Raw genomic sequence first — 25,800 nt, 5'->3', positions numbered from 1 at the left:
TTGCTACCTCATGATTCTAGTTATGCAAATAGCTCATTTCTTACAAAGAAAGAAAGAAAAAAAAAACTTTCTTGATCCTGCAAGTAATGAAAACAGAAAACAAAATTTTTTCCTGGTCCAGCTTCCTTTGCCTGTCTTAGAATCTGAGGTTTAAAAGGGAATTGAAAGACTGTAGGTTCAAGAAGTCTGCAAACTATAACTGGCATATGACTTTCAAAACAGTGGAGGAAAAATGATTTTGGCATAGAGCTGAGATAGCTCATGAGTAGGTATTAGTCTTGCTTGCTAAGTCCTAGAGAAGAAGCTCTAAAGATCATCGAGTTTACCACGATATTTAAAATTAAGAATGGGTATCTCCCTATCCGTAAGATGTATAGGCAATGGTAGAAAACAACCTCTTTTCATAATCAGGGTATGTGTTGTAGGTATGCAGTGGGGAGAAAGGTGGTGAGGAGAGTGAGCACCTTAAATATTAAATAAAATAAGCATTCATGTAAAAATAATTAGGAAAGTAGTTAATACACATATAGCGCTGTATTATTTTCAGGACTGCCATAATAAAGTACAAAAAACTGGGTGACGTAAACAACAGAAATTTATTGTTTCACAGTTTGGGTGGCTGGAAGTCTGAAATCAAGGTATCAGGATATCAGCAGGGTCATGCTTCCTCTGAAACCTGCAAAGGGTCCCTTCCTCGCCCCTTCCTAGCCTCTGGGGGTTTGCTGGCAAACTGGTGTTTCTTGTGTACTGGTGTAGCTGTATAACTCCAGTCTCTGCCTTCATTGACACAAGGCATTCTCCTTGTGTGTCCCTGTATTCACATCATCCTCCCTCTTATAAGGACCCCAGTTATATTGGATTAGGGGCCCACCCTGCGCCAGTATGACCCCATCTTTAACTAATTACATCTGCAACAACCCTGTTTCCAAAACAGGTCACTTTCTGAGGTCCCAGGGGTTAGGACTTCAACATATCTTTTTGAGGGAGGACAATTCATTTGAGCCTTTTAAACGACCCCATGAAGAAAGGAGGCTCACACTGCTCTCAAAGGAGGACTTAGAGTCTAGAAAAGTGACTCTCATGCATGAGAGCTGGATTTTAATTCAGTCTGTTGGCTCCAAATCCTGAGTTTACTCTCATCTTCTCAAGAGCTGCCTTATCAGTTGGCAAGATTTCCCATCCCCTTTCTTCTAGCAGGAAATATAGAGATCATTTCCTGAGTTCTCAAAAACGATTTCCATCTTTCCTACCATAATATGAATTTGCCTTGCTGGTTTTTAGCACTACTTTTATCTCATGTCTTCTACTATTATCTTGCCCAAGGGTATGATCCCCAAATGACAAATGTTTTTGATGGGAGCCAACTAAAATGCTTAAAACACAAAACAGATAGGGCCATTAGCACCTAAAGGCCTATTCATTCCACAACCGATTCTGAGCGCCCCCTAAACACTCAGCACTCTGCCAGGCACTGTGTAGCAAACACCATCAAAAATTCTTAATTTCTAAAAAGTTTCCTACACTCAGACTTGTCTTTAGGAAATAGACAAAGAATCATGGCATTTGCTACGGGGATAGACATTTTTTGTTTAGGTTAGTTTGTTTAGGTTAGTTTTTATGCAGGATGGTTTCTGACAACTATTTTCAAAGAGGGTAAGGAGAACAATGGTGCAGTCTGATACTTGGTTTGAAGGCACGAGTCCAGACTTGTTTGCCTTATCCTGAGATTCTGGACAAAAGAATTCTTTATGACTTTCCTTCTGGAGTCAAATTATGAATCTTTTAAACAGTGCATTGGCTTTCCTGTGTTTGCTTTTTGCACACCATCATCCATACACCTGTTTCAGGTGGACTTTGTTCTCCGGGGTGGCAGGCCCCATGAGTGGAAGACTGTTGAAAATGTGTTTTGTGACATATCTCGGTTGTTTCAGCCAACATTTATATACCACTCATAGGCCAGGCACTGTGGTACAGTGCCTACCAAGAGGAGTAAAACACAACCTTGGACCTCAGTTATATATTAGCTTAGAGTATGGGTCACCTCTAAAAACATCTGGTTGAGTGGGTAGAGGAAGGAAACAGAGTGGCTTAGAGCAAAGCCAAGTCAAGCGACACCTTTGCCGTTATCAGGCCCAGGCCAACGTGGCTGCCAGACCCTCTGAGCCTGTGAGTAGTGATAGGGCAGAGCCCAGCCAGGATAGCCTGAGGCTGGAGTATTAAACTTGGTCTGCTTTAGAGCCCCAAGTGGAGCTTTATACACCCAAACCCTATCCCAGACCAACTTCATCAAAATCTCCATAAGGAATGAGAATCTGCATTCTTAAAAAGATCCCTGGGTAATAAACAGCTACGTTTGTAGATCTAGGGCTCTGCTGCCCAATATGGTAGCTGCTGGCCACATCTGGCTGTTTACATGTAGTTGAAATAAAAATTTTAAATTCCATTTCTCATTCATACCGGCTACATTTCCAGCACTCAGTAGCTTACTCAGTACCCTAATGAGAAGTGCCAGTACAGAACGCCTCTGTCATCAGAGGGTCGGACTGGAGAGCGCTGATGGAGCTGTCACATGTTGGCAACTCTGATCTCTCCTTCCCAAGGATCCACATATCTACTCATTCCTTCCTTCCTTTTGACATGTATCTTATTTTATAGTCACTTGTGTATTTGTCTTATTCTCTCTCCACAGGATTATAAATTTTTTAAGGGCAGGATCTGGTCTTCCTGGCCCTGTGACACAGTAAACACCCAATGAGTATTTGTTTGATTTAATGAATCTATTTAAATTAGGCATCAGTTTATTAGACCTCTTTTGCATTTAGTCTGAATCCTGATTTCATCAGAGTCTGGAAAAAACATCAGAGAGCAGGATTTTCATAAATCACAAGCATGAGGATGGATGGTGAGCAGATATGTGCTCAACTGCAAGCTTTTTCTTCTTCTTCTTAATTTTAAAATAAAAGTGTGACGTTTAAAAGCACAGGGTTTATATCAGCCCAAATGTAGAAGAGACCTAGTAGGACTGAACATCTGCAAGCTTAGTATCATTGTCATATCTGGGCACCTGGAAAGCACATTTTAATTGATTCAATTATTTTATTTATTTATTGAGTGCCCACTATGTAGGTGCCAGGCCAGTGTCATTGTGAACAAGACGGAAACAGGGTCTCTACCCCCATGAAACTCACTTTAGTCCTGGCAGATTAAAATATTGGCAAGGACCCCCCCTGCCCAGACAGACTGGGATAGAAGAGGAGCATGATTTGGGCTCTGGCCTCAGGTGCCTGGATTCACAGACTCTCCACCACTTTACTGGCTCCAAGATCTTGGCCAGCTTATTTCATTTATCTGAGTCTCTATTTCATCATCCATAAAAATAGAAAAATTAATGTTTCCTACCACATAGGGTTGTGAGCATTAAATGCAATAATTTATGTAAAGTGCTTAGTGCAGTGCCTGTGGCATTGTAAGAGCTAACTGCTGTTAACAACTACTGACTGCTATTATTATGACTACTACTCAGCCAAAACGACTCCTCAACAAACATTAGGTGTAAAAATGGGAAGTGTCTACAAGGCTAGAAGATACCTCATTATTTGGAAGAGATGCTTCCTATCTTTCTTGGGCTACAATTTAACTCCCTTTGCTTATTGTTTACATCTTTGCAGCCAGAGTAATTAAGATAGACACTTCCTGTGTTGGTAAATGCCCATCCCTTGCTTTATCTTTTGTTTCTGTGTTTGGCAAAGGATTTAACTCATTTGGAAATGGAAATGCTTGGGTTGTCATTCAACCTCTCTAAAGGTAGAGAGAGGTGTATGCACTTTTTTAGCATACTGCTTGCAAAGCAGAATTCCTTAAAGGGTTTTACCATTAAACTGCATAATTGAAACCCTAAGTAACCAGCGTGTAAAGATTTAATTAGCATTGTCTCATTAAAATAAATGCGTGACATAGTCTTAATTCCAAAAATGACATTGCCTTTGAAAATACATTTTGGAAATGAGCTGGGGAAAAGGAAGAATTGAACTTTGAAGGCAGTAATGTGGTAGTTGGGGAGTTTGCAGGTTGAGCCTTTTCTGAGTCCTGCCCATTGTTTGCTCTGAGGGAGAAGGACACCTGCTTATATACCTGTATTTCATGTTAAAATAAAACAAAAAAAGATCGTGGTACCGGGCTTCCCTGGTGGCATGGTGGTTAAGAATCCGCCTGCCAATGCAGGGGACATGGGTTTGAGCCCCGGTCCAGGAAGATCCCACATGCCGTGGAGCAACTAAGCCCGTGCTCCACAACTACTGAGTCTGCGCTCTAGAGCCCACGAGCCACAACTACTGAGCCCACGTGCCACAACTACTGAAGCCCATGCGCCTAGAACCCATGCTCTGCAACCAGAAGCCACCACAATGAGAAGCCCGTGCACCGCAGTGAAGAGTAGCCCCCACTTGCCGCAACCAGAGAAAAGCCCGCACACAGCAACAAAGACCCAACGCAGCCAAAAAAATAAAATAAATAAAATTTTAAAAATAATTTTTAAAAAATGGTGGTGCCTACCAAATTCTTCTCTAAAGATTCATTGCAACCAAACTGCAGAACTACTCTTGTGCCTGTGTTCTAAAATCTTTCTAATATTCTAGAAATCTATTCTGTCCTTAACTGAGGGATAGAAGATGTCTCAGTGGTACACAAGATTTTTGGCAAAGAGATGATCCATCCCTAGATCTTCACTCTGATCTCTTGAGCTCCAGTCGTTTGGGAGGAATCTGTATTGCCTTTAAGAGCTATAAATGCTCCCAGCCAGCCAATCTATACTTCTGATACTTCATGGACAGTCCCACTCCTGATTCAAAATCAAGGGTTCTTTTTGATGATCATGTGACATGTGGGAGGTGGTGTTTAGGGCATGGGCTTTGGAGCAAGGCTGTCTTAGTTTAAGTCCTTCTCCGTCACTTTCTAGCTGTATGTCTTGAGCAGGTTACTTAATATTTCTATGCCTTGGTTTCTTCAGTGTGAAAAGGGACAATCATAGTTCCTACCTCCCAAGGATGTTATGAGGGAAAAATAAAGCAGTAAATAAGGCTTGGGCTTGAGAGCGAGAGCGGGAGCGAGAGCAGGAAGGAGGGAGGGAGGGAGAGAGAGAGAGAAGCAAAAGAGGAAAAGAAAAGCTGTTCCAGATAATTTTCTGGAAACGTATCAATTTCCTTGTTGGAAGAGTAGACATTAAGTCGGTTTTCAGCACCTGACTCTAATTTTCTAAGTTGAGAACTCCAAAGGAAATGTATGATTATTGACATTCTACTATGTACCAGGCACTGCTCAAGACATGCTGTCTCATTTAATCTTCACAACACCCATGTGAGGCAGATAGATGATGATCCCCTTCCAACAGGTGAGGAAACCAAGGCCCAGAGAGTTAGACTAATCTGTCCAAGGTGGCATACGTAGTTCCAGGATATGGCTCTAGCTCTGTCTGCCTCTACAGACCATTTCTTTTTTAAAAAAATTGCTAAACACAGTTTCTCTTAAAAAGCCAGGATCAAGTGTTTTTCGCAGGCATAAGAAGTTCTGCTTACATGGGTGCTATTAAGAGTAGAAACTCAGAAAAAGAGTCCTAAGACATCATCTAGACTTGCCCAACCTCACCACTTACAGGTAGGAAAGATGGCCAGCATGATCTGAGTCGGAGGAAAAACCAGAGCTAAGGACTTGGGTCACCTAACTCTTCATCTAATACTCCGATCTCTGTGCCACTCTGATTTTCGAACTACCTCCAAACCAGGTAAGATTCAGAACTAGACAGTATTAGGGCATGAGCCTTATATCCTTGACCCAGTCTTATTTGAGATCTTGGACAAGCAACTTGACCTCTCTGAAAAATAGGGACGATCACACTTTATACCATATACATGTAAGTCACTCACTATAGTGGTTAGTACATAGTAAGTCTTCTATTAAAGTAAGTTATTAATAAAGTTAGCTAATTCATATTATTTTTATTCATGAGGCGTCTCCTGTCTTGAATGCTCACTTTCCAACTCCTACTCATGTTTCACATCCACTTTACACTTCTTACATTTGCATATCTATGCCCTTATAGAGCTTGCAACACACAATCCATCAAATTAACAGAAGTTCAATTTATGTATATTACAAGTTAAAGTTATAGAACAAATCAACCATTATAATCAATTCACTGCCATGTTTTAAAAAAATCAATGAACATTGTTTGGATGACCTGACTTAATTTTTTGTAATAAGTTGGACATCAGCATGATTGATTGAGCTGTGCACCCTCTCTGATCCACCTAAGCAAAGGTCAAGACAGAGGTTACTAAAGCCACAGCACTCTTCCTCAATTGAATGTTTTCCTATGCGTCTAATGGTAACTGATTAATGGAGTGCTAGAGGCCAACATTCTTCAGAGAGTTTTGGACCCTGCCCATTTAGACCCTGCTGGAATATGAATTTCAACTAATCCCAGACTAAGTGAAGCAGTGCAGGATTCTGTAAAGGACCCTCCCTGTTTTTGGAGAGTAGGAATGCAGTCAAGCTTGGCCTCCAAATATGTGATCTCACCTCTCTGAGGTGTCCTCTGTGAAATGAGAGGGTTTTTTAGATGTGCCAGGTGATCTCTAAGGCCTCATCCAACGTTCACAGTTTGTGTTCCTCATTTCAAAGGGAGGCTAGCCTGCTTGCCTTTGATCAGTTGAAGCCAAATCAGAATCTGAAGCAGATGTTCTTCCCCAGGGCTCTTCCACAAGCACCTTCCTGATCATGCCAAGCCAGCTACTTCGATTTGGATTCATGCCAGGTGGCTCTGGGCTTTTGGCTTTCGTTTTTCTTTTGCCTTTTAAAAATTTTCTTTTGTACTTCTTCAGTTCATGCAGTCCTAGCCTGCCCTGTTTACCATTCCTGGCCAACCCTCCTACAACAGCTAATGTGCTGTCCAGGCCCAGTTCCTCTCAGGAGCCTGATGAATTGTGGCTCCAGCTTATACCCTCAGCTTGGAGACCAGCTGCGCCTTTGAGCTTTTCCCAGAGGTGTTGGCTGATGCCGCACCTGTGGTGTGATGGATTTGCCCCAGCCCAAAAGAGGAAGGAAAATGAGGGGGAATCAAAAGATCACTTGTGTCCATCCTCTGCTTTACACACTAGTGCATTTGTACCGCCTAAGTGTGCCAGAGAATTTTTGAGTCTTTGTTGATCAAGAATAACGAATACAAGAAGAAAATAAAATTAGGGAAAGGACAACCAAATTTTTCTCTGGGAACCAGAAAAACCAACACAGAATTTTAAAATGGTCAGAGCAGGAAATGCTGAATCGGGGTTCAAGACATTTGTGTTTTATTTTGTTCCTCTGCCAATTAACTGGGTCATCCTGGATCACCTAGGGTATCTCTAAGGTTCTGCCTGCCTTTAAAAGTAGGTCTTCTAGGGCTTCCCTGGTGGCGCAGTGGTTGAGAATCTGCTTGCTAATGCAGGGGACACGGGTTTGAGCCCTGGTCTGGGTGGATTCCACATGCCACGGAGCAACTAGGCCCGTGAGCCACAACTACTGAGCCTGCGCGTCAGGAGCCTGTGCTCTGCAACAAGAGAGGCCACGATAGTGAGAGGCCCGCGCACCGCGATGAAGAGTGACCCCCGCTTGCCACAACTAGAGATAGCCCTTGCACAGAAACGAAGACCCAACACAGCAAAAAATTAATAAATTAAAAAAAAAAAAGTAGGTCTTCCAAAAGAAAAGGAGTGTAAGATGAATTTTTGTAGATGTAATGGTTTTTTTAAAAGCACTAAACAGGTTTTCTTCAGAGCAAAGAGTCACACCGTAATATACTGTTTCTAATGATAGGTTTTCACATAAGGAGTATTGGCCAGTAATATTTGAAAATTGATATCTAATTATCAGATATTCCCATTAGCTCAGCATTATTGGTGATAATGGTTATTTATGGTGATATTTAAATAATTCAGAGGTGTCAGACTGGCCACATGCCATAAAAGGCCTCAAAAAGCAGATTTTTTTTTTTTTTTAACCTTGTACAGTTATAAACATCCATGGATGCCTCTTGGAGTGCATGCACTCTCCAGCTTTTTACATGACCACTACTTCCTTCTGTGTTCTATTCAACTGACTTGATCTACCTGGCCCCTGAAGGCACTGCAGTTCTAGATCGTTGGCATAATCAAACACCTTGCCTCTACAACAATTTAAGAACCAAAAAAGGGAAACAAAGGAAGGAAAGGGGGGAAGGAAGAGAGGGAGGTAAGAGGAACAAGGGAAGGCAGGAGGAAGGATTACCTCTCTGAAAATGGTTGGAAGTGTAGTTTTCATGACATGGGAGAATGGGCTAAGATGACTTCCCGAGGTTCATGTTGGTCTAGGAAGCTGTGACTGTCTCTCCTCTCAACCCACTTACTGTAAGACAAATAAAATAGGACACCAAGTCACGGGACTTGCTCAAGGTCACCTAGAAAGTTTGTGGTGAAGCCAAAACGAAGAATCCTTTCCCTGGCGTCCTCATCCTGCTGCTCGGCCCACTCACACACTGCTGCACTGTTTGCTGATCAATAATGTGGGCTCTCAGGAACAGTTCCTTATGCAAAAGAGCCTCAGCAAGCTCCATTGTGTCCTTGCGGGGGGGGGGGGGGGGGGGATGCACTTCAGTGTTTTCTTCATGCATTATGGAGACGACTATAGCTCCTCCTCCCATACGCACCCTCCATCTGTGATCCCTAACACACACTACAGGGTGCTTCACTTTGGATAATGTGTGAACAAGGAACTTAATTTTGGAAAATGGAGCAAAAAATCTAAAAGTCAGAAAGGGTCAGGGGCCAAACAAAAGTCCAAGAAACTAGTGTCTTTAGAAACAGCCCATGCAGATTCAGCATTCAGAATGCATTTGCAAGACCTTCTTTCCTGCTCAAGGGAAATAAAATATACCCTCCATAAAGAAATCTCTGTAATCTCTCTCTCTGGCTCTACCTACACTAGTCATCTACATTGTTAGAAGGTCTCCGGCCAGGCCCTTTTCAGGACTTGCAGTTGCTAATACCACAAAGGGCACCCTCTACTGATTTCCACTACGCTCTTATCCTCAGTGTCCATAAAGAGACTCAGATTCAATATGAGACATCAAACCTGTAAATAATATTAGCTAACATCTGTTGAGTACGTGCTATGTGCCAGGCCCTCGACCAAAAGCTCTGTGTTTAACATCTCATTCTACTTCTCTTAATCACCCTTGGCAAAGAAGGTTTTATGATATCCATTTTCTAAAAAAAGGGAAATAGACTTAGAAAGCTTCAATAACTTGCCCAGGGTCACAGAGCTGAATTTGAAACCAGGTATGTCTCTCCAGAAGCCACACTCTTAACTCGATGCTAAATTCCTGTTTCAAAAAGCTTAACAACCTTGTGAGACTAACAGTCAGCCACTTGTACCTGCAGTAGAAGTCACGGTGGCCTTCAGACCAGAGAGAATTCCCTCTGGGAGGTCAATCCATCGAGTAAAGTCTGGCTGTACCTTAGCCCCCCACACAAGCCCCCACCCACACCAGGAGGGTGGATACAGGGAGAATTTGTATTGAGACAATCATTGTTTGTAACCAGAGGAAAGCTTACTGGAACAAAAATTCCATTTCTCCATTATTCAAGCCATTCCCAAAAGAAGACATGCAAATCTGAATGTGGCATTAGCCCTGGATCTTTTGGGGACCGACAGAGCTAAAAGACTGATTTTTCTGAACATTATGTACGTGGTGTGAATTTGGCCACCAAAGAAACTTTGCATAAAAGCACATGTCCTATGAAGGCATTTTCTTCATAGTTTAGGAGATCAAACTTTTAATTCCTCATTGCTGTGACTAATGTCTCTGAGATGATGTTAATTTCCATGTGGGGAGTTTGTGTTTCATAATTTGCTTGCCTGCATCAGATTTTAATTTAGCCCCAGTGTGATATTTGGTCTCTGGATTTCTAACACTATTAATTCCAATAATACTGATTGAAAATATAATGGAAATGGTAAACAATAATAGTTTAGAAATAATTAGAAAAAATAATTATTTTTTAAATAAAAAAAGATATAAAATTTTAAAAGTACCTGTTATGCCCAAGAGTCTTAAAGAGATTTGCTTATTCATTACCTCCCCAAAGCCCTGCAGGGTGAGAATGAAATTTAACGGCGAACTTGATGAGGTTCCAGAGATTCAAACAAGGATTTGAGGTCTCAGTCTGTGCTGGACTCTTCCCCAGATTCTGGGCTGAATACTTTCACATAGAGTATTTTATTTAGCGTTCATAGTTTTCATATATGAAGTATGTATAATTAGCCTTAATTTAAGCCATAGAAACTGAGACACAAAGAATGTATGTAGTTCATACAAGGTAACACGTCTAGTGAGTAAGTGAAGAAGTTGGACCCTCAGTCCAGATCGCCTGATTCCCCCAGGACAGAGTTCTTTCTATAAGTTGAGCGCTATTTGGATTTAGTATACCTAGAATTCACATAACCATCATGTTACTGTGATTGCTTATTTCTTTCGCTCAACTCCCTAAGAACTTAATGAATGAGGATCCCAGCCCAAATTCCTATCAACTATTGTGATGTTGTTAAACTAACATGCCATCTGACATGATTCCATGGGAGAAGTGGGGGTCAGTGCCAACTTCACGGATGGTGATGACCATGCAGTCCATTTCCTTTGAAATTTTATATTCAGAGCTGAGCGTTCCAAACATAAATTGTTAGAAAAAGAAGCATCAAATTTAATTATAGAGTTGTTTGTGGACCTCTTTGAAAGGCATGCCTTGCCAATTCTGGGCCTTTAAAGCCATGGTTTCTTATTTAAGGGATTTTTCCTTTAAACTGCCAGACTTGTTTGTGGAAGACATTTTCTTCTCACATTTGACCAACTTAGTTCAGTCAGCCCTAGAACAAAGCAATTTTACTTTTAAAAAGATCTATGCCAGCCATTTTTTATTTGTTGCAGAATTTAAGATCTTAATTTGTATGTGGGTGATAAAAGTTGGCCTGTATTATAATTAATTTACTTCATTATAATGAAAAGCCCTAACATTAAATCTACCATCTTCCATTTTTAAGTGTATAGTTAAGGAGTGTTAAAATATATTCCCATTGTTGTACAACAGATCTCTCAAACTTTTTCATCTTGCAAAACTGATACTCTACCCATTAAAATCTAATCCTCTCTTTTCCCTCCCTACAATCCTTAGCAACCACCTCTCTACTTTCTCTTTCTATGATTTTGACTATTTTAAATAATTCATATGAGTGGAATCATACAGTATTTTGTCTTTTTGTGACCGGCTTATTTCATCTAGTATAATGTCCTCAGGGTTCATCCATATTGTAGATATAACAGGGTTTCCTTCTTTTTTAAAGCTGCATAATATCCCACTTTATATATATGCCATGTTTTCTTTTTCCATTCACCCATCTGTGGACATCTGGGTTGCTTCCACCTCTTGCCATTGTGAATGATACTGCAATTTACATTGGTGTGCACATATTTCTTTGAGATCCTGCTTTGAATTCTTTTGAATACATACCCAGAAGTGGGATTGTTGGATCATATGGTAATTCTATTTCTAATTTTTTGAGGAACCCTCCATACTGTTTTCCATAATGGCTGCACCATTTTACATTCCAACCAGTAGTCTACGCACAAGAGTTTTAATTGCTTCACATCCTCACCAAAAGTTTGTTATTTTCTGTTCTTTTGACAATAGCTATCCTCTTGGGGCCCAACTTCATTCTTTTGCCATGGATATCCAACAGCATTTGTTGAACAGACTATCCTTTCCTCATTGTGTAGTCTTGGCACGCTTGTCGGAGATCATCTAATCATATATGGAAGAGTTTATTTCTGGGCTCTCTGTTCCATTGGTCTATACGTCTGTCTTTGGTTATTATTACTGGTAGTATGTTTTCTGGGTGTTTTTTAAAGATTTTTTTGATGTGGACCATTTTTAAAGTCTTTATTGAATTTGTTATAACATTGTTTCTGTTCCATGTTTTGGTTTTTTGGCCATGAGGCATATGGGATCTTAGCTCCCGGACCAGGCATCAAACGCGTACCCCCTACATTGGAAGGCAAAGTCTCAACAACTGGACCACCAGGGAAGTGTCCCACTTGTAGTATGTTTTGAAATCAGGAAGTGTGAGGTGAGGCCTCCATCTGTGTTCTTTGTTTTCAAGACTGTTTTGGTTTTTCAGAGTTCCTTGAGATTCTATATGCATTTAAAGAGTTTTTTTCTATTTCTGCAAATATTGCCATTGAGATTTTGATAGGGATTGAATTGAATTTGTAGATTATTTGGGGTAGATAGACATTTTAACAATATTAAGTCTTCTAATCCATGAACATGGAATGTCTTTCCATTTATTTGTATCTTCTTTTATTTCTTTTAGCAATGTTTTGTAGCTTTCGGTGTACAGGTCTTTCACCTCCTTGGTTGAGTTTATTCCTAAGTGTTTTATCCTTCTTGATACTATTGTAGGTGGGATTCTTTCCTTAATTTCATTTTTATATGGTTTATTGTTAATGTACTGAAACACAATTGATTTTGTGTTCTGAAACTTTCCTTAAGTTGTTCATTAGTTTTAACAGTTTGGAGTTTTTTTTGCATGGCATATTTAGGGCTTTCTACATACAAGATCATATCATCTGCAAACAAGGACAGTTCTACATCTTCCTTTCCAATTTGGATGTATTTTATTTCTTTCCCTTATCTAACTGCTCTGGCTAGGAGTTCTAACATTAAGTTAAATAGGAGAGGCTAGAGTAGCAATCCTTGCATTGTTCCTGATTTTAGAGGAAAAACATACTCTTTCACCAATGAGTCTGATTTTGACTGTGACCTTTTCACATAGGGCTTTTATTATGTTGAGACAGTTTTCTTTTATTCTTAGTTTGTTGAGTGTTTTTATCATGAAAGGGTGCTGAATTTTGTCAAATGCTTTTTCTGCATCAACTGAGATGATCATGTGGGTTTTGTCATTCGTTCTGTTAATATGGTGTCTTACAATGGTTGATTTTCATATATTGAATCATCTTTACATTCGAGGTATGAATCCAACTTAGTGGTGGTGTATAATCATTTTAAAGTGTCATTGAATTCAGTTTGCTAGTATTTTGTTCAGGAATTTTGCATCAATATTCATCAGATATTGGTCTGTAGTTTTCTTCTCTTGTTGTGATAATGGATTTAGTTTTAAACACTGTTAGTGAATAGATCCTGAGATATAACCTAAGTTTTAAACGTATAAAATGGTATAGGGACTCTGAAGCTTTGTTCTTTATATAATTTCATGTTCAAAAGTAAGTCTGGGGCTTCCCTGGTGGCGCAGTGGTTGGGAGTCCGCCTGCCGATGCGGGGGGCGCGGGTTCGTGCCCTGGTCCGGGAAGATCCCACATGGCCGCTGGGCCTGCGCGTCCGGGGCCTGCGCTCCGCGGCGGGAGAGGCCACGGCAGTGAGAGGCCCGCATACCGCAAAAAAAAAAAAAAAAAAAAAAAAAAAAAAAGTAAGTCTGGGAAAAATGCTAAAGAGAATTTACAATGTTATACAAATAGAAACATCTTAAACACCTCCTTTTGTGTTAAGGAAGTTTCATTCTCTACTCCCAAAGGAGCCAAATGCAGGTTTGAGAAACGAAAATGTCTTCACTCTGTGTTTGATATGACAGCTAACATTCTGAGCTTGTGTGGTTTGTTTATGTGTTTAAAGAGGTGTGTATGTGTGTCAAAGAGAATTTTGAATATTTCAATATAATAACTTCAAGTCATATAACTTAAACTAAAATGGAGCATTACTCATGACAATATTCAAAGTATAGCCCCATAAAATATATTTTTTCATGGTAACAGATTGCTTTGGGAGTCTCACATGGCTTATTAATACATATTTTACTTCCTGCTGTTTTCTTCAATTCAGTCAAAACAGAAAAATTAGTTGAAATTCCGTCTCAGTTATGAAAGGTAGATTTTATTCTCCTGGTTTTCTATTTTGAATTACAATTAAGGAATAACTTGTGGCAGAAATGTTCTTAACTGAACGTTTATTGTGACTACTGTCCCTGTTTTAGGATTACTCTAAAGGGAAACAAAAGAGTGGAATAAACTTGTGGAGTTAATAATATTTGGAAAATGCTATTCTCTGAGGTATGTTTTTATTTTATGGAATTTCTTGATAAAAGTCAAAATCAGATAGTGTTAAATACTGAAAACTTTTGCATGTCCATGATATATGGTAAACTATCCACATCAGGGGGGAGGAGAATGTCAGTGTGTTTCTCCCCACAGAGAATAGCAAGGATCCAGCATTATGCAACACATACACTTCCTTCTTCCACTTCTGATTTGCCAGATCTGGACTGGATGGTTTTTTAAAACTCCCATCTTGTTAGCTGGTAACTTGGTTTGTGTATTTTGTAAAACAAACCAAAACATGTAGAATTTTTCATTCTTTCTACTAAACTATAACAAATACAGAACTTTAGGACTGGCTGTTTGTAGTATTATACTTCTTGGTCCATCACAAGGATAACTGTGCTTTGCAAAGTATGAAGGTAGTAAGAGTAGCAAATGTGAATTGAGAGCTTGCTGTGTGTTGAACACTAGGGCTTCAAATACATTATATGCTCTATTTTATTGAATCCTTACAGTAATCTTATGAAGATAAAGAAAACACTAGTCACTTAAGTTCCTTCAGTACTCAAAGCTGAAGAGCTGAAGTGCATTATAACAAGACAAATGTAAGGAAATACATATCTCTACTTTCCATATCTTAGCAAGTGACTAGAGTAGTCTTGGGAAAGCAAGACAGACACTGAATCCATAATGGCTTTTTACACCTGATTGGAATCCAGAAAACTGGCAACATTAGCTACTATATGATGATTACAAGCAGCTGAGCAGTACATATTTGACCTCAGAAGACCTTATCAAAGTCAACAGATGATAGCTAAATAAAATCAAGTATCTCCAGCTTTCCTTCTTTTACTTATCCTCCAATAACCACGACATAGCTAAAATTAAATAGATGAGAGATATAAGAAGATGATAATAGATACAATTAACCTTTATAAGAATTTAATATCTGCCAGGCACTACACTAAGAGCTTTACATAGATTCCTTTAATTCTCTCAGTAATCCTGTAAGAGAGATACTTTTATGACCAACCCTATTTTATGGTTGAAGGAGCTGAGGCTTTAAAAGGTTCAATAACATATTCATGGTGTATAGCCATGACTATTAAGTGGCCATGACATTCCCATGAGACTGATGAAATCATGCATGTGACATTATATATATATATACATGTATAAGTGTATTTGTATTTTTAATGAAGACCAGTAGTGTGGTGGAATAGAGTCCTTTTACAATTTTATTCAGTCAAGATCAGATGTGGCTACGAGAATACAAGAAAAACTGATATTTTTCTTTTGTAGTTCTGTTAGATTACTTTTTGCATAAGAATAATTAATCTAGACCAGGTTTGGCTGAGTATTTCTATAGAATGCACCATTTGGAAAAGAAAGAATTCCTAAAAACAAATGAAGTATTAATTAAAATATAAATAACTAAATATGTACTTTGAATCTTTAATAAACTGGCTTTCATGTTTTGCTTTCATGAGGAATTACCTTTTGATTTTTTTGGAGCCATGAATATATGTAGTTTCTAAATCACCTTTGTTTTTAAAGAAATGACATCAGTGGGCTTTTCTAAGTGTTTCGTGTGTGTGTGTGTGTGTGTGTGTGTGAATGGGTGTGTATGTGCAATGTGTGTTTAATGTTTTTACCCAGTAATACAAGCGGTCCCAATTTAATTGTAAATGTGAAGGAACACTAAAACTAGTTTACTAAGTGCAATAATATATTAAAAGTATTCTACAGTTTAAAAGCTTTAGTTACTTTGAACATTGTTATTAGATTTATAAGTGATTATGCCTTTTTAGTAGACAAAAGAAAAGCTATAATGTATTAGAAAGTATATGGAATAAACATAATATTTGTCCTAATCTAATTTTCAGGCACATCTCCAGACTTTGATTTGGCTGAAATAACTTATGCCACAGAGCTGTGCGCATGCCTGGAATTGAGAGACACAGGTAAAAGACTCCAAACTGTTTCCTGCCTTTCAGAAACTCCAGGAAACCATCCCTTCAGACTCTGGAATTCTACGCATCTCAACAGAGACTTTGCTTGAATGTTTACGATTTCTGCTTGCTGTCCTTCATACCGCTATATAGTGTTCACCTTTTGTTAAAACTTCACAGTTAGCAGGAGTTGAGCTTGCTCAGCAAGCCAGCATGGCTAGGATGAGCTTTGCTTTAGCAGCTTGCCGAATGGTGCTGAGCTTGCTAATGACTTCATTAACCGGGTCTTGCCTACAAAATAGTGAGTGTCCACAACTCTGCGTATGTGAAATTAGGCCCTGGTTTACCCCGCAGTCAACATACAGAGAAGCCACCACCGTTGATTGCAATGATCTCCGCTTAACAAGGATCCCCAGCAACCTTTCTAGTGATACTCAAGTGCTCCTCCTACAGAGCAATAACATCGCAAAGACCGTGGATGAGCTTCAGCAGCTTTTCAACCTGACGGAGCTAGATTTCTCCCAAAACAACTTTACAAATATTAAGGAGGTAGGGCTGGCAAACCTGACCCAGCTCACTACTCTGCATTTGGAGGAAAATCAGATTACGGAAATGAATGATTATTGTCTGCAGGATCTCAGCAACCTTCAAGAACTCTATATCAACCATAACCAGATTAGCACTATTTCTGCTAATGCTTTTTCAGGCTTAAAAAATCTTTTAAGGCTCCACCTAAACTCCAACAGATTGAAAGTGATTGATAGCCGCTGGTTTGATTCAACACCCAACCTGGAAATTCTCATGATTGGGGAAAACCCCGTGATTGGAATTCTGGATATGAACTTCAAACCCCTCTCAAATTTGAGAAGCTTAGTCTTGGCAGGAATGTATCTCACGGATATTCCTGGGAATGCCTTGGTGGGCTTGGATAGCCTAGAGAGCCTGTCGTTTTATGATAACAAACTGCTCAAAGTCCCTCAACTTGCCCTGCAAAAAGTTCCAAATTTGAAATTCTTAGACCTCAACAAAAACCCCATCCACAAAATCCAGGAAGGGGACTTCAAAAATATGCTCCGGTTAAAAGAACTGGGAATCAACAATATGGGGGAACTTGTCTCTGTAGACCGCTACGCCCTGGATAACTTGCCTGAACTCACAAAGTTAGAAGCCACCAATAACCCCAAATTATCGTACATCCACCGCTTGGCTTTTCGAAGTGTCCCTGCCCTAGAAAGCTTGATGTTGAACAACAATGCCTTGAATGCCGTTTACCAGAAGACAGTAGAATCCCTTCCTAATCTGCGTGAGATCAGTATCCACAGCAATCCCCTGAGGTGTGACTGTGTTATCCACTGGATTAATTCCAACAAGACAAATATCCGCTTCATGGAGCCCTTATCCATGTTCTGTGCCATGCCGCCTGAATATAGAGGGCAGCAGGTGAAGGAAGTTTTAATTCAGGATTCAGGTGAACAGTGCCTCCCAATGATATCTCACGACACATTCCCAAATCATTTAAACATGGATACCGGCACAACAGTTTTCCTAGACTGTCGGGCCATGGCTGAGCCAGAACCTGAAATTTACTGGGTCACTCCCCTTGGAAATAAGATAACTGTGGAAACGCTTTCAGATAAATACAAACTAAGTAGTGAAGGTACATTGGAAATATCTAACATACAAACTGAAGACTCAGGAAGATACACCTGTGTTGCCCAGAATGTTGAAGGGGCAGACACTCGAGTGGTGACAATTAAGGTTAATGGAACCCTTCTGGATGGTACCCAGCTGCTGAAAATATATGTCAAACAGACAGAATCTCATTCCATTTTAGTGTCCTGGAAAGTTAATTCCAATGTCATGACGTCAAACTTAAAATGGTCATCTGCCACCATGAAGATTGACAATCCCCACATAACATATACTGCCAGAGTCCCGGTAGATGTTCACGAATACAACCTAACACACCTGCAGCCTTCCACAGATTATGAAGTGTGTCTCACAGTGTCCAATATTCATCAGCAGACTCAAAAGTCATGTGTTAATGTCACAACCAAAAATGCCGCCTTCGCGCTGGACATTTCTGATCAAGAAACCAGTACAGCCCTTGCTGCAGTTATGGGGTCCATGTTTGCCGTCATTAGCCTTGCATCCATTGCTGTGTACATTGCCAAAAGATTTAAGAGGAAAAACTACCACCATTCATTAAAAAAGTATATGCAAAAAACCTCATCAATCCCACTAAATGAGCTGTACCCACCACTCATTAACCTGTGGGAAGGAGACAGCGAGAAAGACAAAGATGGTACTGCAGACACCAAGCCAACCCAAGTTGACACATCCAGAAGCTATTACATGTGGTAACTCAGTGGATATTTTGCTTCTGGTAGTAAGGAGCACAAAGACGTTTTTGCTTTATTCTGCAAAAGTAACAAGTTGAAGACTTTTGTATTTTTGACTTTGCTAGTTTGTGGCAGAGTGGAGAGGATGGGTGGATATTTCAAATTTTTTTAGTATAGCGTATCGCAAGGGTTTGACACAGCTGGCAGCGTCTCTAGGCTTCCAGTTTGTGTTTGGTTTTTATTCTCATTATTATGATTATGATTTTGTTTTAGTTGTGCTAAACTCAATAATGCTGTTCTAACTAAATGCTAAATAAAATGATTAATGACAGGTTGGGGTTCCCCTGTGCTTTTACCAGTAGCATGACCCCTTCTTCTGAAGCCATGAGCAGACAGTACCGTGTCCTCCAAAAAGCTAACACACAGTTGTGAAGCAGCATTGAACTTTTTGTAGCAATTTGGTCTACAGACTTGTAACTGGAGAAGCTAAGGCTAGACTTGTTACCTTTGCTGAATGATGTTAGTTGACTGTACTGTAATGTTGTATCAACTGAATTGAATGTTTGCTTTTGAACAACGACTTTTCTTTCTTTTTTTTTTTTTTTTGTAATAGTTAAAAGGCTTAGAACAAGCTAACAGGCAATAGAAATATGTATACCAGATTTTTTAATGTAACTAACTACATGTTAATTGTTACCTTATTCTTTTTATCTTTAGTAGACACTTTTAAAAGACAATAATTTTGTTGTGTTTAACTCACCAACATGTGGTGTATAATGAAGACAGAACTATATAATAAATTAGTTTTGTTCTGATTTTTTTAGAACACTTGCAATAATGTATCATTTATAGTTCTTGCTAGTTGCAGTGGTGATATTTTTCACATTCCCCAAAACAACCGCCAAAACAAATTACCTATATAGCATGTTGCTTTTTAAAACTAGGCCCTAAAAAGTTTTGAATTCTTTTTCTAAGGGAAGAAATAAATATTTTAATGAAGATATTTTAATGAATAGGATTTCTATATTTTAAATATTACTGACCAGACCTAATGGAAGGAAAAGTTCATTTGAAGAAAAAAGGTATATTACTGTATCCTGTGTATAGCTAAACGTGGTAAAAGAGATACATGCATTGGATATGTCACATTCTTTTTCTGTAAGGGTCTTGTTAAAATTTGATTTTTTTTTAGTAGTATCATATTCCCCATCAAAGTCTAAAACATGCTGCTATGTAATATTCTAAAACGTGTTCCATGTTATTCTTCTTTTAACAGCTGTCATTATGCCTAGATCCATATTAGTCCACATATCAGTGGGGAAATATCTGCTGAGACAAGTAAATGATTAATAGAAAACAGAACAACTTCTCTACAGTTGGCATTTTTCATCCAAATAATATACAGAAACAGTTTTGCAGAATTAAGTGCTTCACGGGTAATGTGTGTGAAATTTAGAACAGAAGGAGCTAGATTTAGGTAGGATCCCAGTTCCACAAAGTGGGGGAGGGGCAAGATTTAATGGTGTAGGTGGAAGAAAAAGGACCCACTTGAAAATGCAGGTTGAAAAAGCATAGTAATCTTTTTAAAAGGCTGCTCTCGATGGCACCTGCTTCCACAGACAAGCTATCACACCAGGAACGATGAAATTGTGAAAGGGACTGAGAGCAAGCAGGTGCCAGCTGAGCAAAAGCAAGGAAAAGGGAGAAAGAAAGTGCAGGCGAGGAAGGATGAAGGATTTCTTTCTTTGTAAAATTCCTTGTTTCATGAGTCAATTAGGAAAAGAATCGTCACCTTCCTTCCCATTTCTAAGGTGGAGAAAAGAACTTCAAATGCTGAAGCAAGTAAGCTGCACAGAAAAACAATGAGTGTCTGAAGCAGGAGCATCTTTGTCCACAGCCTACATTTGTTGGCAGAAAAACCTAGGCCCAGGGAAGAAATGTAACTTGCCCCAGTCAGACTCCTGCCCATTGAGAACTCTGCCTTCCATCGATTGCTCTGGGTCCAGCAGCCTTCTAGGTTGCTGTGCAGAGCTTATCTTTTTCAGTTCTCAACAACTGTTGGTGCCCTTGCTCCAAAAATTCACTATATCCTCAAGTTCTCATTTATTCAGGACATATTTTAGCACAAGGGCAGAGCAGAGGGTCAGGAAAGCTTCTACATTGTGGGTATTACCAAGTACATGTGGGAAACATCGAGAATTAGAGATGCCTTGGATGCAATCTTGGGCAGGGGTCGGGGTGGGGTGGGGGTGGTTCCTGTTGGGGATTCTTGTCTTCAAATATCTACAGAGAGTAGTGGACTATCCAAGAAAAACAGTGAAAGCGGAATGACACCAAAGCATTAGGTCCAGAGCAGGGAGGAGGCATTGTTTATCCCATAAAGCAATGATTTGAACCTGGCACATAATCAACACTCAAATATTAGTGGAATAAATGGAAACAAAAAAACAACCATTTCTCTATTCTGGATATATAGCAATCACCAGGAAATCCAAGTGTTTTTTTGCCAACTACCTTTTGCCAGGCCACTTTGGGGGGAAAAATATCCCTTTTATTCCTCCTCCAATAAAATATTTGAGCTTCTTTTTCCTTGTCCGTGCTACTTGGTTTGGTTTTCAGTTAATAGAAAGCAAAATGGCATAGTACTTATTTTTCCCTAGCCAAGTATTTCCTCATTTGTACTTAATTTAATTTGATAAGTTTGACAACCAGTAAAATTAGACATCAAACTAGGTCCTGATTGGTAATGGAGGTTATGTCACCTTTACCAATGAAGTGACTATTATAGGTCACTTTCTAATTTCATATTTTCCCTTTTGCTTTGGGCTGCCCTCAGGGCATATAATGTATCTCTAACCTGATTTTACACGGTTATTTTTGGATCAGCTTCTTAAAACAGGCATTCCCAAATTTGCCTGTTTAATTAATGAGAAACTGAACTGATGCCATGAATATAAAAACAAATGCAATGTTTGATTATCAAATTTTCTAATTTGGCTGTGTGATTGGCAAAAAGGAGTCATCTCCATTCTTTCACACACAAACAATACCAAAGTCCATTATTTTCTCTCATGTGGCTTTCTATTTATTCATTCATTTATTTGCCAAGGACACCACAATCAGTCCTTTACTTGGTGTTTGCTTCCTCTCTCTGTATTCATCTTCCAGGGCATTTTCTTTTCTTCATTACTGGAAAAAAACATTACACATCCCTAACACTTGCCGGGAAAACCATACTTTCTGCCTTTCTATTCACTGATAAGGGGATTTTAACTATTTCTGATGCATTATAACTACAACTGAAAATGCTTTCTTCACCTCAATTCTTTCACTCTCACCCTGCTTGCAAATAGAGTTTTAAAAATTATTATTCATAAGGGATTACTTGGAGGAAAAATGTTTCTTAAAAGATGAATTTGAGAGTCATTATCCATCCAGAGCTCCGGAATGACTTTGGCATAGAATCCCTGCAGGACTTGATCTAATCTGGTGTGGGCATGATTTCTCAGTCCTCCCCACCTCCCCCCCTTTGCAGTGATACCAGCACCAGCTCCTTCTCTCTGTACCCCAAGTCAGGAACTTAGGGTATATGGTAAGAATAAGGCGATGGCAAGGGAACTCATTATTTTTGTACCTGCTGGTTCAGCATTGCCCAGCACATGTTAACAGAATTAAATGGGTTTCTTGTATTGTAGAACTCCTCAGAAACTTGATGGTACTAATATTAATTACATAGCATTTCCCACAGCCGTTTGACCATCAGTATATTTCAGGCTACTATTCTGTAGCCTGAGAAACTGAGGATTTAACTTAATCTCCAAAACAGTCCTGATAAATTGGCTATTATTCTTCGCAATTTACAGAAAAGACAACCAAGGCCCATAGGAGTAATCATTTGGTGACACCGTACAGTTCTGTAAGTGGGTGACCATGATGGGGCCCTTCACTTCCAGTTTCCTCTCCATCCATCCAGCACCCTTCTAAGGTGGAGGTGGGAGTATCTATAGAAGGTGAGAGGCTGGAGGTCACAGGGCACCTGGGGAAAGCAGAGTAAGTACATACAGGAGAACTCATAGGAGATAACACTGAAAACTTTCTCTATGTCTTAATGTTCTTCTCTCTTCCCCTTTAAAGATTTATGTGCTGGGAATTTCTAAACTATCCATCAAAACTGTGTTCACATCAGGCTAAATTTTAATTCTAAACTTCAGTTCTCCTATACTCTCCTCTCTGTTACCTGCTCAGAAAATTTGGAAGATTTTGTGGAGGAAATTCCAAGCTCATTCTTTCCTTAGCAGTAAATCATGGAAGGCATATGAAACATTAGTAACAAACTCAATGTTTAGCTCCAAAGCTTTAAGGGGGAAATGTGAAATTCATATAACTGGGCAGTTGTAAGGGTGTATATGACATACCTGGAAACAAATGGCTTTTGTACAATCACCAAGTTTGTGGAGTTGGTGGTATATTTTTATTCAGGGATCTCTCTGTTCCCCAGAAAAAAATTCTATCCAGAGGCCATAAAACATTAAAAGGATATCTTTCTTTTTTAAAAAATAAATGTGATAGCCCTCTTGACATACTCCAATTTTGTCAGTTACATACTACTTAATATGAAGCAAAACCAGTTTCACTCACTTCATGAAAGTAGCTCTGGGTGCAGAGTGGGTCAGAACATGCAGTCCTCTCTGTTCCACCTTGCCTCCCTCCCTCTCTCCCATAAGATTAAACTGACAAGGTAAATTTCAGCCTGGGCCCTGACAAAATGGTCATGAATTCCTAACGGGGGTTGCCCTGAATTACGTAGCTTTTTAATGGATCAGTTTGCACCTCAGTCTGTCTTACTAATATAAACAAGACAGGGTGGTCCTGGAGGGAAGAAAAACAAATTTACAGTGGTGACTTATGAAAGAAAAAGGAGGGAGAAACATTTTTTGTGTACATAGCCCTCTGCTAGGAACTTCACATAGATCATTTACATTTAATCCTTTTAATTGACCCTCATCCCCCAGGGAGTGGGTACAGGGTAGGTACGTTGTCCCTCCATTAGAGAGGAGAAAAATGAACACTCAGCCTCAGAGATGCAAGCAATTTACCTGAAATCGCACAGCTTGTAAAAGGCAGAACTTAAACTTGAGGTCTATATGCATAAAAATTATTGTTTTTCCATTATAAAATGGTCTGCAGGCTAAATCTGGACCAGGAGTGTAGAACACAGAGCCCAAAAGCCAATGTGGCACTTGAGATAGAAGGAAAAATAGAGCAAAGAGAGGCACTGCCCAGAAGTGAAGACTCAGAGTAGAGGGGTCTAATTTAAGACCCAAACCTGAGATCAATATACGGAAATAATAGTAAGCCAGAGAGAGGAAAAAGTAAAGGACTATTTGTGATAACAAATACATACAAGCAAATGGAAGACACTGAAGCTGAAGAAAAATAAAACAGTTTAAAAAAAAGGGGAGGGTAGTCTAGGTAGGGGTGGAACTCAGAGTATGGTTATTTTTATGAAATAGGTATATCTTCATTTTTTTACATGGAGAAACTGACCCTCAGTTCATCTTAAGACTGACTTAGCCTCAGTCTTAGTCTGAAGTCATCTTGAAGCCAAGATTTCAACGCTGGCTGTCAGACTGTAAGGCCCAAGACTAACCACTAAACCGTTCTGTAGCTAAAAGGCACCCAGAGGACTGGGCTGGCCATCTCATTTGCTTGACTGGTTTAGTTCTTCCCTGAGAGTGAGCAGCAAGAAAAAGGGTAGGTTTCACGACCTTGTGAGGATCTTGCAAGGACCTTCCTACAAAAGGTGTATAAATGTGGAATTAATGCCACAGGCTTTGGTAGGGAGAAAAATTCTCGCTCAGTCTTCTGCTTTTGTAACCATTCAGGTCAGCCTCACGTTTTAATCATTTCTCTGATCTGTTTCACACCACATCACCCAGAGCAAAGACCTGTCCTGCTGTTCAGTGTGATCTCATCTGGACTTTCCTGTAAATCATTCCAGTGGGCCAGTGTGTGTGTATGGGGGGTGGGGGTGGAGGTGGGGGAGGTGTTCAGGGAGGATAAACTCCCTGGGGTACCTTTAAGTGAAGAGTTGTTATGCCATATCTTTGTGACCTCAATAGCCCTTCATTTAAAAATATATTACTTTCTATCTTATAAGAAGCCAATTGGTTTAAATACCTCCTACTCTACTGATAAAACTATGAAAAAAAGGCCACTATGACTATTAACTAAAAATGTATACTCCTGTATTCTTTTTCCTCTTGTTAGAATATCACACATAACAATGCTCTATTTCACCAAATTTTATTCGAACTGGCTTTGGTGTACCCCTGCCATCATAAGATAGTTCCTATCTGCCATTCATTTTTAAATGGTGTTTTTTTTCTTCGATTATGACACTAATATATGTTCACTATAGACAATCTGGAGAAAAATAGTAAGAAAAAATAGTGTTTATCAAAATAACCAAGTGGGATTTTGGTGTACTTTCTTCTAGTCTTTTTTCCCTCTGTGTGTATATTTATATATGTATATATACAATAATTATAAAATATACATATTTATGAATATAGAATTAGAACCCTGATATATATGGTTTTGTATACTGGTTTTTTTTTTCTTCATGCAAAAAATAAGCATCTTCTCATATTATTTATTAAATTCTCTTGGAAAGCCTGTTGTTAAAGTCTGTATAATCATATGGGTATCCAGTGATTGAAAACGTCCTTCCTTTGGGGGCACTTTACCTCGACTACATCAAGCCCTAGGGGCATAAAAATAAGCATCCCATGCCCATGCTCTCCAGTGCACAGTCCCAAAGAAAGAGGAACATCCACATAAGTGATCACCCAGTAAAAGAGCTGCCACCAAGAGGATGAAATCGTGGCATGAAAGCACAGGAAAAAGAACCCTGGTCAGCTGGGGAGCTCAAACTTCAAATCTTACTACCTAAGCTCAGAAGTAAAAGATGAGGTGAGGGACTTCCCTGGTGGCACAGTGGTTAAGAATCTGCCTGCCGAAGCAGGGGACACGGGTGCGAGCCCTGGTCCGGGAAGATCCCACAGGCCGCAGAGCAACTGGGCCCATGAGCCATGGCTGTTGCGCCTGCACGTCGGGAGCCTGTGCGCCACCACTACTGAGCCTGCGCTCTAGAGCCCGTGAGTCACAACTACTGAAGCCCGCACGCTTAGAGCCCGTGCTCCTGAACAAGAGAAGCCACTGCAGTGAGAAGCCCGGGCACCGCAACGAAGAGTAGGCCCCTCTCGCTGCAACCAGACAAAGACCGCACAGCAACGAAGACTCAACACAGCCAAAAATAAATAAATATATAAAT

The 25,800-nt window shown here is 39.7% G+C and overlaps 1 protein-coding gene across 1 annotated transcript in view; it reads left to right on the top strand.

The window, feature by feature from the left end:
* The window catches only part of LRRN1 (leucine rich repeat neuronal 1), a 43,552-nt gene extending 18,279 nt beyond the window's left edge, over window positions 1-25,273 (top strand). The window contains exon 2 of the mRNA XM_059077505.2: window positions 16,057-25,273. Coding sequence (XP_058933488.1) covers window positions 16,336-18,486 — 2,151 coding nt within the window. The 5' untranslated portion in view covers window positions 16,057-16,335 and the 3' untranslated portion in view covers window positions 18,487-25,273. The remainder of the gene's footprint in view (window positions 1-16,056) is intronic.
* Window positions 25,274-25,800: the final 527 nt, after the last annotated feature.

Source organism: Kogia breviceps, chromosome 10 (genome assembly GCF_026419965.1).
Source record: "Kogia breviceps isolate mKogBre1 chromosome 10, mKogBre1 haplotype 1, whole genome shotgun sequence".
Taxonomy (NCBI): Eukaryota; Metazoa; Chordata; class Mammalia; order Artiodactyla; family Physeteridae; genus Kogia; species Kogia breviceps.
The sequence above is the reverse complement of the archived record's forward strand: the minus strand, read 5'-3'. Positions and strand labels throughout refer to the sequence as shown.